General features: G+C 35.7%; 1 protein-coding gene and 1 long non-coding RNA gene across 7 annotated transcripts in view; one reads left to right on the top strand and one right to left on the bottom strand.

Annotated features, from left to right (window-relative positions):
• ARHGAP21 (Rho GTPase activating protein 21) overlaps positions 1 to 16,659 on the top strand; it is a 144,850-nt gene that overhangs the window by 123,180 nt on the left and 5,011 nt on the right. For all 6 annotated transcript variants that reach the window (XM_051961180.1, XM_051961181.1, XM_051961178.1 and 3 more), the window contains 15 exons: positions 70 to 228; positions 363 to 462; positions 977 to 1,013; positions 1,772 to 1,897; positions 2,715 to 2,999; positions 4,183 to 4,247; positions 4,357 to 4,493; positions 5,736 to 5,878; positions 11,407 to 11,562; positions 11,644 to 11,722; positions 12,427 to 12,500; positions 12,583 to 12,672; positions 14,821 to 14,946; positions 15,108 to 15,149; positions 15,497 to 15,602. In XM_051961180.1, coding sequence (XP_051817140.1) covers positions 70 to 228; positions 363 to 462; positions 977 to 1,013; positions 1,772 to 1,897; positions 2,715 to 2,999; positions 4,183 to 4,247; positions 4,357 to 4,493; positions 5,736 to 5,878; positions 11,407 to 11,562; positions 11,644 to 11,722; positions 12,427 to 12,500; positions 12,583 to 12,672; positions 14,821 to 14,946; positions 15,108 to 15,149; positions 15,497 to 15,602 — 1,725 coding nt within the window. The remainder of the gene's footprint in view (positions 1 to 69; positions 229 to 362; positions 463 to 976; positions 1,014 to 1,771; positions 1,898 to 2,714; positions 3,000 to 4,182; positions 4,248 to 4,356; positions 4,494 to 5,735; positions 5,879 to 11,406; positions 11,563 to 11,643; positions 11,723 to 12,426; positions 12,501 to 12,582; positions 12,673 to 14,820; positions 14,947 to 15,107; positions 15,150 to 15,496; positions 15,603 to 16,659) is intronic.
• LOC127537862 (uncharacterized) overlaps positions 7,247 to 16,659 on the bottom strand; it is a 29,132-nt gene continuing 19,719 nt past the window's right edge. The window contains exon 2 of the long non-coding RNA XR_007947624.1: positions 7,247 to 11,292. This is a non-coding gene — a long non-coding RNA (uncharacterized LOC127537862). The remainder of the gene's footprint in view (positions 11,293 to 16,659) is intronic.

Raw genomic sequence — 16,659 nt, 5'->3', positions numbered from 1 at the left:
TTATTCTCTAGTTTCTGGTTTGTTAATGACACCACTTAATAGGTTAATGTATTGTATTTTACTTCATAGATGAGCCAACCAGTCCAAGCATCGATCATGATATTGCACATATTCCTGCATCTGCTGTCATTTCAGCATCCACCTCTCATGTGCCCACTATAGCGACGATTCCTCCAAGTCTTACAACTTCAGCCCCTTTAATTCGACGTCAGCTATCACATGACCATGGTAAGTGTAAATTAATGCCCAGTTCTGACTTCACTTTTTTTTTAATCTAGGAGGTCATGATATTTTATAATTTTCATTGTCAGTGCAACAACTCAGAACCCCAACTGTAATGTTCAATTTGTTCATTTATCTAGGATCTGTTGGACCCATCCTAGATGGCCAACGCAACTCAAAGACTGAAAGATCAAAATCATATGATGAAGGACTGGATGATTATAGAGAAGAGGCAAAAGGGTGAGTCCTGAGTGTTTGCATAGAACTTCTCTGGGTAGAGATTTTGAGATATTCCATTTTAGATTTTCTCATATACAACATTTAAAAGTACAAAAAAAAGTCACCCCTAATAAACAAATACATTTTATCAGATGTTGTACAGAATGAAAAAACTAACTTTAGTATGGTCCTATAAGTGCACCTAAAAGTTTTCCTTTTCCTTTTGGACTGTCAAAGCAGATGAGGTACTTATGAGGCAAAAATGGCAGTAAGGTGTATAGAATCCTGATTGCCACAGCCAGATAATTGTAATTAATCGCTTAGGGATCTTTAATTACTACTTCAATCAGGAAAGAAAAGTTTATAAAATTGAGAGATTACTTATGTTTTCGCTCATCCTTTAAAAAATCCTTTTAGAATAATATTGAATCAGCTTTTTATTAAATGTTCGTTCTCCCATATGACCCAGGAAGAATATCCTTTTGTTTACTTTTTTGTATGTGTTATAAGCAGATATTATTTATTTCCCCAACAGGTCTTTTAAGCATGTATCTAGCTTGAAAGGAATCAAGGTAAGTTTTTATTTTGTTATTCAAGCATATTATAGTTGATTTTGCTTTTTTATTACTAAAGCTTACTCATTTTGATCATGGATTTGAGTGCAAGAAATCAATCTATCCCAACTCTTTGATAATTTGAATTTTTTTTTCAGTGAGCTCTCAGTATAATGGAAAGTACTTAATATACATTCATCTCTTCATCCAATTGTTATAAAATACATATTTGTCAAGTATGTTCTCTCATTCTTCCAAATATTCCTAAATTATTTAAGCTAAATGTAAGGGGAGGGGGGAATCAATGTAAAATACTGAGGGAAATTCATTTTTGCTTCTTTTCTGTTGTTCTGTCAAAAGCTTTGCTAACCAAATGTATATGCTTTTAAGATATTTTTTAAGGACTTCCATGCAAAAATAAATTGCATTTTGACAGGCAACTCTCTAAGAGAATGCAGAGGATGTTCCAACCTACATAGGTAGAGGGAGTTTCCTCACATAGAGGAATCTCTCTACTAATCAAATCACAGAGTTCCTAAGAATTGGTGAAAGAAAGGTAGGTACAGCTTCCAGGTGATCCAGAGTTGCTAACAAGGTTGTAAAGAAGGTATTCATTAGATTCTAAACAAGTTAGTTGAAATCATTTTTGAGGAATTTGAAAGTTGAATACTGAAGATCTCATAGGACTAGTTTATATTCCTAGATTCCTTCTTCATACAAATTGTTTTAAAGGGGAAATAGATGACAAGTTATTATGTTTTTGTGTTTTTCTGTAGGTGTTAGACAGCCAAAAATCTTCAGAAGATTCTGGGTCCAGAAAAGATTCCTCTTCAGAAGTATTTAGCGATGCTGCCAAAGAAGGATGGCTCCATTTTCGACAACTTGTCACTGATAAGGGAAAGGTATTAAAATGTAAAGCTATTCTAAAGTATCCAAGTGAATTAATAAGCACATAGCAAATTAAATCTTTAAGTAAAATCTGTAGCTACCCAAGGTGAAAACTCCACAAAAATTCAATCATTCATTTGACTATTTTGAAACATTGACTGATTTTGAATTTTGTACTTTTGTCCAGAGACTAAAGCAATGTAACTGCAAAGTTCTTAGAAAGGAAGGAATATTCTTTGCTTTGATCAATATATATTAATTCACATATCAGGCATTTTTTGAACATCCATTTTTATTTTATTATAAATGTATTCAAGTTTTATCTAGATATTATAAACTTCAGGGGAAATCTTAGTGTAAAAAAATTTCCAAATATTTACTGGCCAAAGTAATCATAATTAAAGTTCCTTTTAGCCATTAAGCTCATCATAATAAATTTGCTGTCTGTTTGGATATTATCATTTGGCATAAAATTATTGAATTCTTTTTTCAATTATATTCGGTTTTTTGTTTACGATATATTTTAGATCCTTTTGGCCAAACTACATCTCATTCTGATAGCCTTTTTATCTTGTTTTCTCCACATTGTGTATGTAATTTTCAGGTTATTTATTTTTTACTATATAGTTTTTTCATTTATATTTCCTCATCTAGATTCCTCTAAGTAGGGATATCTCCTGTTTATGTAGCACATTAGTGTCCTTATCATAATTATATAAAAGTTCTTTTTATTAATCCAAAGGGGAAGACCTTTTTGAGTTGATATATATATGAACAGTTTTGCACAAATACTCAAGACAGTATCCTCTATGCACTGGTTCTGTTTTGTAGAGAGTTGTTGGAAGCATTCGACCATGGAAACAGATGTATGTCGTCCTTCGAGGCCATTCACTTTATCTGCACAAAGATAAAAGAGAACAGACGACTCTGTCAGAGGAAGAGCAACCTATTAGTGTAAATGCTTGCTTAATAGATATTTCCTATAGTGAAACCAAGAGGAAAAATGTATTCAGGCTTACCACTTCAGATTGTGAATATTTATTTCAAGCTGAAGACAGAGATGACATGTTAGCCTGGATCAAGACCATCCAAGAAAGCAGCAACCTCAGTGAAGAGGTACGTTTTTTTGAGGGGGTCCCAAGATTTGAGTCTCCAAATCCTTTATTTTATATGCCACTTGCTATAAAGCTGTTAATAGAAGAAAGCGAATATATCTCTGTTGCAACTTTACTTGATAGAAATTCACCATTATGGAACAGGGAGATCGGGGGATGAATTTGCTGTACTTTCCTGGACAGCCCCATTGGACTGTTCATCAAGAGGCTGACTTTGCCGTTGTAACTTAGCCTCTCTGTATCTTTTCTTTCTAATGAGGAGGTTACGATTTTACAGGATTTTTGTGAGGAACAAGGGAGTTTATAGAATCTCCCAAGTTGAGAAGGACCTTAGAGTTAGTTCTCATGTAGTTCTTTTCTGAGGGTACAAATTCCTGCCATAATGTCACTGATAGGGAATGCATTTCCTTCCCATGAAGCACATTTCTCTATTCTTGGGAGGCTTCTCCCTCCATAGAACGTAACTATCAGTTGGTCTGTGGCCCCTTGTTCATGTAATAACCCTTCAAATGATTTATAATACATAATCAAGATAATGTACAGTAGGCATAGTGAAAATACTCCATTGTGTTACTGTAGTGATGACCATTAATAAATTGAATTCTGTCAGCAGACAGAGGCTCTTGGGAAACCTCACACTAAGCTAAATCTAGGCCTTTTCACATTTTTTCTGCACAGCTGTTGTTTGAATGTCACTTATGAGAGAAGCTTGCTGCTTGAGGCAGATGGTCCTGATCCCCCCCATAGGGCTTGCCTAAGGTTCCTTTCTCCCACTCACTTTCAGGAAAACTCCTATTCTTTGTCCACTGCCATGTAGGGAAAAACTTCCAGAATCTGATTCATTCACATCTTCTCGTTACGCTGCTTTGCACATTCTAAATGGCTCAAAAGCCATGGTATTAAACAAGATGTGATAAGGTTTCTGTGAGATGGTGTGTATAGTAGTGATACTTCTGTGGCAAATTCTCCTTCTGAAAATGCGCTTAGTTCTCTCCACTATTTTGGTTATTCTGTAACCTCTGGCCTCTCTAACTAGCATTTTGTAGGTACTGTCAATTTGTGTCAAGTCCAAAAGTATTTTAGAGAGAAAATGTAAAGCTTCACTTGTTAGTTATATGAGTTTTAAAAGTTGGGCACTTTGATAAAGTTGATTTTTCAATCCTGGCCTTTTATTTGTTTTATAGGATACTGGCGTCACTAGTAGAGACCTAATTAGCCGAAGGATAAAGGAATATAGTAGTCTGATGAGGTGAGATGTTCCACCATCTGTTAAGGGTTTTGTTGTTGTTGTTGATTTGGATGGATGTGGGGAAGTGAAGAGAGGCAGTAAATGCTAACTGTTTACTTTCTTCCTTTAGCAAAGCAGACCAGTTGCCAAAAACACCTCGCCAAAGTCTCAGTATCAGGCAGACTCTCCTTGGTACTAAATCGGAACCAAAATTCCAGAGTCCACACTCACCCAAAGAAGAGTCAGAAAGAAAACTCCTCAGTAAAGGTTCATGCTTTTATTAGATAGATTGAATAAATTCAGTGAATAGTACTTAGAACTTATAGAATTATTAAGTTCTAAAAATGTTTTAACTTTAATTTTTTTTTCTTTTAATGTTGTTTCTACAAACAGTAGATAGTTTGGGTTTATGTGGCTTCCAAGGGCCATAAACCTGGGAAAACTTTTTCAGATGTAACTTTATGATTTAAGTTAAAAGTTTAAAAAAAAGGAGAAATCAGTTTTAGCTCCTATTGTTTTATATAGAAATTAAACCTGGCCAGTTTTAGGAAACAAGTATGTCACACACATAGTCTTGATATATTTAGATGGGTGATAGGACTTCAAGAGGCCAACTTTGGAATAGCATCATTTCAGATTCCATATTTTCTTAACAAGACTCACTACTATCAGCACTAATAATGTAAATATCTCTTTAATAAACTCATCAGTAACAGATTTGAAAACCTCCAGCCATATTATTCAGCCCTTTATTTTTCTGTTTAAAGAGGCAGCATGGAATAGTAGAGAAGACTGCAGGTCTCAGAAAAGACCTGGGTTCAAATCTCATCTCTGGCCCATATTGTGTGACGTGTGACCCTGCACAAGGTTCTTAAACTCTTAAGTGTTAGAGGCTACTCTTTGACCCCCTGCAGAGCAGGAATTTATACTTCTAGAATGAGCTCCACCCACTGATATCACACATCACACACAACACTCTCTCAACATGTGTACTCACACATTTTGTGACTGTGTGTGTGTGTGTGTGTGTGTGTGTGTGTGTGTGTGTGTAAGTAGTACAACTAGAGGAGCATTAGAAGAACTAGAGGAGAAATTAGAGGAGCATAATCTAGTATTAGAATTAAAATTGACATGTTGGAGTATACAATTGTGAGTCTACATTTTTTAAGAAATCTTCCCTAGCTTAGTTATAGTTATAAAAGATACTTTTTTGTTGTTAAAAAATTCAGAATATCACACATTGTAAAGGGAAAAATAACTGTTAGTGTACTTTAAAATATATGGAAGTATTTTCATTTTTTTTCATTTGATAATGAAAGATAGGAGACAAGATAGATAAGGATGATTTGCAACATTGTTAAATATTTTGGTGCATCTTTTTTTCTTCTTAATATTAAAGAGATCTTATTTAAGCCCATGTAATCCATGTACTTGATTAGTGATTCAAACATTTTTGTTCCCTTTTCCCCCCAATATATATCACTTCCTCATTTTCAACATTAACCAAAGATGACACCAGTCCTCCAAAAGACAAAGGCACATGGAGAAAAGGCATCCCAAACATCATGAGGAAAACGTTTGAAAAAAAGCCAACTGCTGTAGGAACCTTTGGTGTCAGACTGGATGACTGTCCCCCAGCTCATACCAATCGGGTAGGAGACAAAAACTTTGTTTGTACCATATTAGTCCAGGGCAACTGCAATCTCATTAGTGTGGGTGTTCCCCTCTAGTGATACACAATAATTGGGGACCATCTTCCACGTCTTTCCATACATTTGTCCCTGGCAGGGGTGGGCCTTCATTCCCTTGACAGTTTATAGTACCACTGGAGACCCTAGTCCTTATTCAGTAACTGTTTCTTTCTTTTTGGGGGTGGGTGTGTATGTGTCATATTTTCTCCCATGACATTCTTAATTTCTACATCATTTTTTGGGGGGGAGGGGATAATGTATTATAATCTACTTTGTCCAGCAAGCACTTCTCTGTTGACCTTTAAGTTTTTTTTTTTTTTTAACTTCAAAGATTTGTTGTGATGTGTGAATTCAGCCATACATTGTTAGTCTCAGCACACATTTAAATGCCTGCTATGTGTCGGGTACTGTGATCACCTCTGGAGGATACCAAGGCAAAGAGAAGACAGAATTAAGTTCTGTAAGGGTGAGGAGTAATGGGGAGAACAGCATGTTTGTGGAAGCAGTGTATACAAAATAGATACAGAAGGACCAGGAGAGCCTTCATGATGAAGTTAGCACTTAAGCTGAATCTTGAAGCAAAGAATATTCAGTTACATTTTTATCTCATCATTTGGGGAGTTCCCTCCATGATACATTTTGCAAGCCATTTGTGCCTGCCTAGTCTGTTTGCCTGTATCTTTCCCAAAGTTCTCCACACAAAATGAGAGATCTTTCTCACTTTGTCCCAGCAACACAAGGATACTAAGACAGAGCTCTGACCATTCCCCCATCTTCCCTCTGTCTTGTTCCCAGAATTAGTCCATCTTCTTTTTCTGTCTGATTTTTGGATTACCACCTTATTGGAGTATTTTGTTGATTTTATGTTGTGGCCTGCCCACACCAATCATGTCCTCTTTTAGAGAGTTTTTTCTATAGATTTTCAAAGGGAGTGGTAAACAGACGGGGTCTTTATTGTTAGAAAAGCAGAAAAGCTTGGAATTATTTTTTAGAAAGACTTTGCAGTTTTCCAAAAGCAATCAAGATTACTTTCAGCTTCTTTTTCCATTGCTGGACCCAGATATATAGATAATATTGGACAATTCAACAGGTGCCTGTTCAGACATATGTTGGAATCCCAAGTATCCATTTGGTCTTCCTTGTGTAGATGGTCAGGCCAGATTCCTTTGAGTGAGTGCAGATCTCTTCCAGGAGGCTCTCTGCAATGTCTTATGGTTTGATGCCATGAGCAGGAAATCATCTGCAAACGAGATCTGGAGAACCTCACCATCCACTAGGGATCCCTCTTTGCTTCAATACTGGACTTCCTCAGCATACTGGCAAATGTCATTCTTTTTTTTTTTTTTTTTAATTTTTTTATTTTAATATTTTTTTATTGATAGAACGCATGCCAGGGTAATTTTTTACAGCATTATCCCTTGCATTCACTTCTGTTCCAATTTTTCCCCTCCCTCCCTCCACCCCTTCCCCCAGATGGCAAGCAGTCCTTTACATGTTGAATAGGTTATAGTATATCCTGGATACAATATATGTGTGCAGAACCGAACAGTTTTCTTGTTGCACAGGGAGAATTGAATTCAGAAGGTATAAATAACCCGGGAAGAAAAACAAAAATGCAAGCAGTTTATATTCATTTCCCAGTGTTCTTTCTCTGGGTGTAGCTGCTTCTTTCCATCTTTGATCAATTAAGGCTCTCTTTATCAAAGAGATCCACTTCCATCAGAATACATCCTCAAACAGTATCGTTGTTGAGGTATATAATGATCTCCTGGTTCTGCTCATTTCACTCAGCATCAGTTCATGTAAGTCTCGCCAGTCCTCTCTCTATTCATCCTGCTGGTCATTCCTTACAGAACAATAATATTCCATAACATTCATATACCACAATTTACTCAACCATTCTCCAATTGATGGACATCCTTTGATTTTCCAGCTTCTAGCCATTACAAACAGGGCTGCCACAAACAGGCAAATGTCATTCTTTCAAATCTCCTCACTGGATGCATATTATCAGAGTGGCATTAAACAAAACTATTTATATCCCATTGTCTTCTAAGGAGTGATTTATGATACTTAGATGGGAGGCACCTTAAGACAGCATTTTGCTTTAATGAGTCAAATGTTTTTTTCATAATAAGCAGTATTATTGTTTGTTAATAGGATCTTGTCTACAAATTTCAGTTGATTGCGATGTGTTCCGTTGTCAGATAACATTTTTTGAAAAACCCCTTGTTCCCTACCAATACCTTTTATCATAGTGAGATTTTTTCATACCTTCAATATTTTCCCATCTTTTAAGTACCTTATAAATCAATTACCACTCAACATCCCTTTATATAAGTTTATATCATCTCCATGAATATCCTCTAATAATTACAAAGTTGTCCCAATGGGACTGCTTTTCCTTTTTCTTTTTTCTCATTAATGCCATTTCTCATTCTTTAACTTTAACTTAGAGGTCCAAGTAGGGCAAACCTAGTGTCCTTGATGGATAAATTTGTTTGTTGTATTAATTTTTTGCAGATTATTTCGATTTTTTATTTGTATTCTTTCAATTTTCCTTGGGGTGATGTTGACATCTTTCTTTATACAAGTTTTACTTTCTGTTGATTCTTGTTTTATGAGACAAAATAATTATCTGACATTTTTTTTCCTAAGATTTTACTAATCTTTAACCTTAATTAACAAACTAAAGTTTATGTAACTTGGTGTTGCCTTTAGTAGCCATCTCTCAAAATTTGGCTATTAAGGCAGATGTTTGCTGACTAAGACACTTTCTGGGCTTTTTATATTTATTTAATTTCTGCATGAAATGATTATATATTAATATTTAAAAGGTAAGATTTTTTTCAGGGAAAACCTGAGATTATTAAAATCTGCCCAGTTTTCCAAAAGTAATCTAGCCTGCTCTTAAGTTCTGTGATCAGCTCATTGTCATTTTATAGAATCTGTCTAAATGTATTCTTTTTTTTTTTTTTTTTGGATTTTGTTATCTTAAATGTATTCTTAGACAAGTAGTGCATCCTTATTGTAGACATTGTTTTCCTTTGATTTACTTTTTCCTATGTGGAGAATTAGGCTCACTTTTTTGAGAGCGTACAGATCTCAATTAGGTTCTGCATAAAGATATAGAAATTCTACTCAGCTCCATATCATCTCTGGTCAACCACATCTGGGGAACCTCCTCTGCACACCACCAGAGTCTGCTCTCCTTGACAGTGCTGATCTGCTCTAGCAAGTGCACAGCTGTCTGTTTCATGCTTCCTTTGATATCACTAATCAAAGGTTGGACAAAGCTGTCACTGTTAAATCTTTCAAAGAAGCCTGTATAATTTTTATACAGATAGGGGAAACAGCATTAGAAAAGATAGTTTATTAAATGTCTTTTATTGTCCATCTCTCATACTCGGAAGACCGGTGACATCACCGTGTTGGAGTCAAGGTACAGTATGTTCGACTGTGGCTCATCAGTCCAGGATGGGCTTGGAAGGGAACCAAGAGTGCGTTCTGAGGTGCACATCTTGCCTTTCCCTCATGCTCATGGCGTAGCACCTTCAGTGTTGTGGGCATGCGGTGCCGGGCAGTCCTGGGCCAATTGAGACTAAAGTTCTTGGCAGAGACCTTGATTGTGTCGCTGTACTGCTTGTTCTGACTGTGTGAGCGCTGACGTAGCCCACCTGGTGGAGTTAGGATTTGAATGTTTGGGAGAGGACCTCAGTGTTTGCTACCTTATCTGCCAGGTACTTCAAAGGGAAATGGTTTTTTATAGTCTGTAAGTTCAAAGGGAAATGGTTTTTTATAGTCAGTAAGTATCGGAATATTGTCTTTACTATCATTTTCAGCACCTTTAGTTACTAAAAAGATAGGCTCATGAAAGGAACAGGCAGGCTTCCACAAATGATGACCTTTCTTAAAACTTTGATTAAGGCTGTCCTCTTTCTGAGGATTTGTCATTAAATTGTGGCTTGACATATTTGACACTCCAACAGCCACAACTCTTGTTCAGGCACTCAGTCCTCGTCCACTCTTATCTGGACTAAGCTCCTCATTGTCCTCCTGCCCAAGTAGGCTCTCCCTTACTGAGGACACTTGAGGCTTACTTCTCGAACCTGATACAAATCACTCTGGTCTTTTAGTTTGCATGATCTGGCCCTGCCAATTTTTCCAGTCATCTCAAACAGCCTTGGAGTTCTCCTTCCTCTTTGCCAGCCCCTGGGATCCCTGGTTTCCTTCCAGACTCAGTTCAGACTCCACTGTCTCCCTGAGACATCTCTGGAGCTGCCAAGGTTACCTTGTGTGCGCTTTTTTATTGATCTGTGTGTGTGCTCATTATCTCAGTCTGCTTTTTGCTGTTGTCTTAGTATTCCTATTGCCTGCTGCCTTGCCCGGCATACAAGAGGTGCTAAATAAGTGTTGGTAGACTGATTGAATGACATGGGCCCATAGTTAGGATCATTGTCATTGCCTTTGACAGATTCAACCCCTTAACCCCAACAACATTTTATCATCACAAATATGGATCTCTTTATATTTGACCTGGTTCAGCTGCCTTTCCCCTTTGTGTTTTCTTCCCTCCCAAAAACACTGCAGGACCTTAATCCTTCCACTTCTCTGAAGCAGCTCAGCTGTTTTTGTGGTATTGTCTACAGATGACTTGCAGTGTCAATCCTTTATCAATCGGTCTCTTTTTAATCTTTTCTTTCCCTGCTTATCACTGTTTTCTAAGGTGATAATGCTTATGATATTCCTGTTTGTCCCTCTGCTGACTTATTCCCTCCCTTTGTTGAGACCACCAAATCTTTGCGGGCTGATACAGGAAGAGTTTTATTTTTTGTGTTTTTATGTCCACTGTAAATCCTGTGCCTTCATAGGCACACTAGGCAATTATATAGTTTTTAAATGGCAGTTTGTGCATCTTTTAAAACAAAAGCCTAATGAAGAAAGTATGTATTGAATTTGCTTGAATTGAAGCTTGATTGATTGAACACTTGATTGAAGCGTTTGGGATATGTGTGTAAAAAGCTGAATTGAAAGTCTTAAGTTGCCCCTTTATAAAAAGCAACTTGTATTTCCCATAGTCTGCTTATGAACTAATTTGCCTGAATTAGTAATAATAACAAACATATATTTGAAACTTTTAAGATTTTACAAATCATTAAATTTTACAACTATGTTGTGAAAAAGAGGTTGCAATTGGTCTTGCTCTTAGTCTTTCAGACTCCCATATCCACTACTATATTAGATAACTTTTTTTTTTACCTTATATTTTCATTCGGTTTGGATTATTTCCCTGATAATCATTTCCATTCCAGCATTCCAAATATATTTAATGCAGTTACAATTGAGCTCACAGTTTTCTTGATTCTTCACATGACCTAAACAGCAAATTTTAGGTAGAGAGAAATAGTTTAATAATAGAGGTAAATAATAGCTTAATAATGACCATTTGAGGCCTGTAAACATTAAAATTGTTTCTTTTGATTTTGTAGTTTATTCCACTAATAGTTGACATATGCTGCAAATTAGTTGAAGAAAGAGGACTTGAATATACAGGTATTTACAGAGTTCCTGGAAATAATGCTGCTATCTCAAGTATGCAAGAAGAACTCAACAAGGGAATGGCTGATATTGATATACAGGATGATGTAAGTTAATTAATTTTCATTTATCATAATGTTGTGGTGACTACGTAAAATTACATACTTATTTCCATTTTGAATACCTAGAAATGGCGAGACTTAAATGTGATAAGCAGTTTGCTGAAATCATTCTTCAGAAAACTCCCTGAGCCTCTCTTCACAAATGGTAATTTATTTTCTGTAAAAACCACTTTAACCCTCCTAGTCCTAAGTTTTAATTTAATTTTTTTTTAATTTTTTTTTTAATTTTTTTTTAAATTTTTTTTTAATTTTTTAAGAAAATTAAATTGGAAGAGAAATAACTCTTGGTATAGGAAAAAGAAAACTTTGGTTACCATTGTGTTTATAGTTATATGATACTAAACTAGGATATTTGTTCTTTTTTGGTAAATTTCACCAAATGCATGAAAACAAATTTATATACAAATATCTGTATTGAGCAAAAACTACATTGTTGTGTCCCTCTTTGTTTCTGGCACTCAGAATGACATTTCTTCCAAGAAAAAATTATACATTACTTAGAGAGACATGTTTTTAATAAATCATATCCTTACCGAATGTCTCATGTCTCATGTATGTGAATGTTGACATACACATATATATATATATAGAAGATTTTGTGATTGGTGTTGGGGGCAGGAAAAAGTATAGAAGTATTTGCTTTTGTGGAAATTTTGCACTCTATCCAAATTACTTTAACATAGTTCTCATTAAAATTGATGTCATTTTGGAGGCCTAAACTTTAAATCTACTTAAGACCCATTCTTTTTCTCTGCTTTTTTAAAAATATATGTTATTTTGTTAACTATAACTAATTAAGTACACTCTACCTAATTAGTTGAGAAAAAAAAAATGTCTTTCTGTTGCCAGATAAATATGCAGACTTTATTGAAGCAAATCGAAAAGAAGATCCCCTAGAGCGTCTAAAAACATTAAAAAGACTAGTGAGTATTATTAGTCAGTTTGGGGGATTACAACAAAAAGTTTTACAAGTTTGAAATTCATCACTAAAATGATGTTTTACAGATTCATGATTTGCCTGAACATCATTATGAAACCCTTAAATTTCTCTCTGCTCATTTGAAAACAGTAGCAGAAAATTCAGAAAAAAACAAGGTAAGTAAATAATAAGTAGTCTTGGAATTAAAAGGAACCAGTACAGATTTGTCCATCTGCCTTGCTTACTGAGCAGGTCCCCAGAATCAGTAGAAGGAAGGGCACAGATGGAAACAAGTTCTCATGGTCCAGTTCTCGAGTCTCTCATCAGACTGAGCACTTGCCCCTCCTTAGACATGCTGGTGTCTCTGGTCTCCTTGCCTTCAAACAGGTTTAAGCTTCATGGTCACCATAGTAGGGGTGGGAAAGACTGAAGATGATGGGTTACTTTGAATCTTTAAAATACAAGATGTGCTTGGATGTGTAGTAAGTTCTCTTTTATGGGAGCTTTCACAAATTTGAAAAAATAAAAACTTTAGGGAAAGGAGTTATAGGAGAATCCAAAGCTTTTAAAGTTTTTATTTTTCTTGGCTGGCCTATCCTGAATAAGCTTTTATACTGTATACTGTAGTATACAGTGCAGCAGTTTACATTAAAGCAGACAATAGTAGCATGGTCTCTTTTGCTTTCAAAAGCCAGTTCTCCCCTGTTAATGTCTCCTGTCTCCAATGTATTTCATTCTCCTCTCTCTTGCCCCCAACATCCCTCAAAAGCTCTTGGGTATTTTATCTTTTCTCCTCTCAGTCTTCATTGTTTCTTCAAGTCTCAACTAAAATCTCACCTCCTACAAAAATCCTCTCCTTTATAAAGTTAAGATCTTTCCTCATCCTACCCCCATTATATTGTGAGCTCTTTACCTCAATGGTGCAACATAGTACAGGGCTCATAGAAGACACTTGGGAGATGCTTTTGCTTGATCTTTGCCGTATTTGAAACTGTTTACCATCCTTTGCTCCTGGATATTCTCTTCTAGTTCCTCCTCATCTCCCATGATTTTAATAACCAAATATCTGTGTAGATGATTCCCACATCTATAAATATACAGCTCCAGGTCCCCCATCATCAACTGCCTATTGAACATTTGAGACCATATTTGTCTGATAGAGATCTTCACCTTAATGTATCCATCACATCTTCCAAATATCCCCTAACCCCCCCTTTTTTTTAAGGGAACCACTATTTACTATTCTTCAAGATTCACAATCTTGAATATGAGTTCAATTTGTCCTATGTCCAGTCAGCTCCCAAATATTTGCCTTCACAATATCTCATCCATCTTCTTATTTCATTTTCCTCATTTGAAACTCATCTTCCACACAGCTCTCAAAAGAATTTTCCCAAAGTACAGGTAAAATCATGTTACTTTTCTGCTTAGAAAGCTCTAGTAGTTTGTCTTTGGAGAAAAAACAAACAGTAATTTCTTTTTTTTGTATTTAAGCCCTTCACAATCTTTCCAATCTTGTTATACATTGTTGTTTTTTTTTTTAAGCCCTGTTATGCCCAATAGAATATTAGCTTCTTGAGGAAAGACTTCTACAGCACCTAGCATAATGCATAAATTGATCTCTGAACAACAGATGAGGTAGAATTCAATAGCCATTAAATGCTCACAAAAGTCCATGTCCTTGAGACCTTTATAATCAAATTTGGAGATAGCTGACCCACATACAGAGATTTAGAAACATTATTTAAATCAGTGTAATTAACAGTTAAAAGACTATTCATATTATGATTGAATGTACATGTGTAACCTATATCAGAATGCTTTGCTGTATTAGGAAGGGAGAGAAGAAACTATATATGGAATTTAATATCTTATAAAAGTGAATGTTAACATGTAATTGGAAAAAATGAAATACTATTCATATTAATACCTAGGCTTCCTGAAAGGTGTTATTTTGAACTACATTGTAAAGAAGGTAAAGTATATGAAATGGATAAGAATTGACATTGCAGGTTGAGGGAAATTACAAAGTGAGAAGACACAAGTATGGGTGTACGTGCCAGTATGGGTGTATGTGCCAGTAAGGAGTCATCAGACAAATGGACAAACTGAATTTGACATTTTTTGAGAACCTTTCAGATACAAACTGTAGATTTGCTTTTGGAAATTTAAACCTCTTTTGAATCACAAGTTGTATTACTTTTGTGCCCAAAAAAACTTTTTTTTTTTTAAACATTTTAAACATTTTAAAAATGTTTTTTAATAACATCCCATCTTTTTCCTCTCTTCACCCTTTCCCATTTTCACCCCACTCTTTTTTACAGATGGAACCAAGAAATCTAGCAATTGTTTTTGGTCCAACCCTTGTGCGAACATCAGAAGACAACATGACACATATGGTGACTCACATGCCTGACCAGTACAAAATTGTAGAAACCCTTATCCAACATGTAAGTTGGGGGGGTTAGTCTTTTCTAAAAGACCCTGAATGAAAGTTTGGATTTAAATTCTCTCTCTTCTGCCAACAGAGCTCTTTCCTCTCTGTCCTGTCCTCCTTACTAGTGACAGTTTGGAGGGTTTCTCATTTTTTTTTTTTATTTTAAATTTTTAGCATGACTGGTTTTTCACAGAAGAAGGTGCAGAAGAGCCTCTTGTAAGTTCCTTTAGTTCCTTTTTAGTTCCTTTTTTCTTTTGTATTTGTGTCAGTTGTTTTGATTTGAGATACAGAGTCTTGAATTTTCACAGTGTAGCTAGCCATATCCACAATTATTTCTGCATTTCAGAAGTTGATTTCTTGCTTCTGAATTTGTTGTAATGAAAATACCAGTAGTTAACTAACTCTGTAGTAGTAGGTTTTGTTATTGTTTGCAGTGTGGAAAACTAAGTACATGGGAAAACAAGGTTCTTGGGTCAATGTCTATAAAATTTCTAAATATTGTTAAAAGCACAATGAAATAATTTTGAAGAAGTGTTGAAGGGATCTTTGTTTGTTAACTATAGACAACAGTTCAGGAGGAAAACACAGTAGAATCTCAGCCAGTGCCAAACATAGATCATTTACTGACCAACATTGGAAGGACGGGCATGTCTCCTGGAGATGTATCAGGTAACTTTGCCTGGGCAGTATTTCATCTGTAGGCTAGAAAAACCTACTGGATTGTATTATAATGAAAGAACAAATAAATCATAAGTAATGATTCACTCTGATTTTTCTTTTTCTCATTTTTTCCTTTCTACTAATAAACTGATTCTCTTTTTTTTCTGATTTGATTTTGAGTATCTTACAGTGAATATAATGACAATGGCAGTGCATGGAGTTGGAATGCTTGTTGACAAGTCTGTCAGATTTGGAAATATGAGGGGAAATGAGCATGCATAGCCCTGTTTTCTTTATTCACAGTTATCCATATAATTGTCATCACAAGGTAAAACAGATAAATGCTACTGAATATTGGTTGCTGTGATGGCAGAAAGTGTGAACTTCTACCTGGTAAAAATCACCCAAGGTTAGCCATGCAATTAAAAAAAGCATAAAGTTAAATAATTAGAACTACTAGATATTTTATATATATATATATGTAAATATCTCTAGTTAAAAATCAGTCTCTTCCAAATTCATTTTTTTCTGTTGCTCAGTGGTTTCCCTCCTTTCTTGGTGAAGCTCAAGACTCTTTGGTGAACAATATTTCCCTGCTGTACTGTTGCACTAACCGGGCGCGTTGTCTCCTAGTCTTCTCCCTTTTTCTCTAGTTCTTGTTCTAGTACTAAAGAGGGTCTCAGCACTTTCTGACACAGGCAAATCTATACTGATGTTGCACAACAGGCGAAACGGGAGGCGTCTATCCCGCGGTCATGTCACTAGTGGACGCTGTGGTGTCCCTGATGGACAGCTGGACCTGTAGGAAGAAGGAGGACTGTTGCCCACACTGTAGCTGCCTTGTCTGCAGAAATCCCCCATTCTTGTAAATGCCAAAATAGTTGATCTGTGCTGTAAATTTTCTTTTAAAAGTATTTTAAACAGATCAATGCTACTTTCTTAAAAGTTTTTCTGCTGTTTCTTGTTATTTCTGAAAGCAGACCCTGAGGAGAAATAGCATGGTATGATCTACCAGTTTTTTAAGTCATGAAGCATTTAGCCATGTGTCAAAAAAGAGGTGTGGCAT

The sequence above is a fragment of the Antechinus flavipes genome, chromosome 5, assembly GCF_016432865.1.
Source record: "Antechinus flavipes isolate AdamAnt ecotype Samford, QLD, Australia chromosome 5, AdamAnt_v2, whole genome shotgun sequence".
Taxonomy (NCBI): domain Eukaryota; kingdom Metazoa; phylum Chordata; class Mammalia; order Dasyuromorphia; family Dasyuridae; genus Antechinus; species Antechinus flavipes.
The sequence above is the reverse complement of the archived record's forward strand: the minus strand, read 5'-3'. Positions and strand labels throughout refer to the sequence as shown.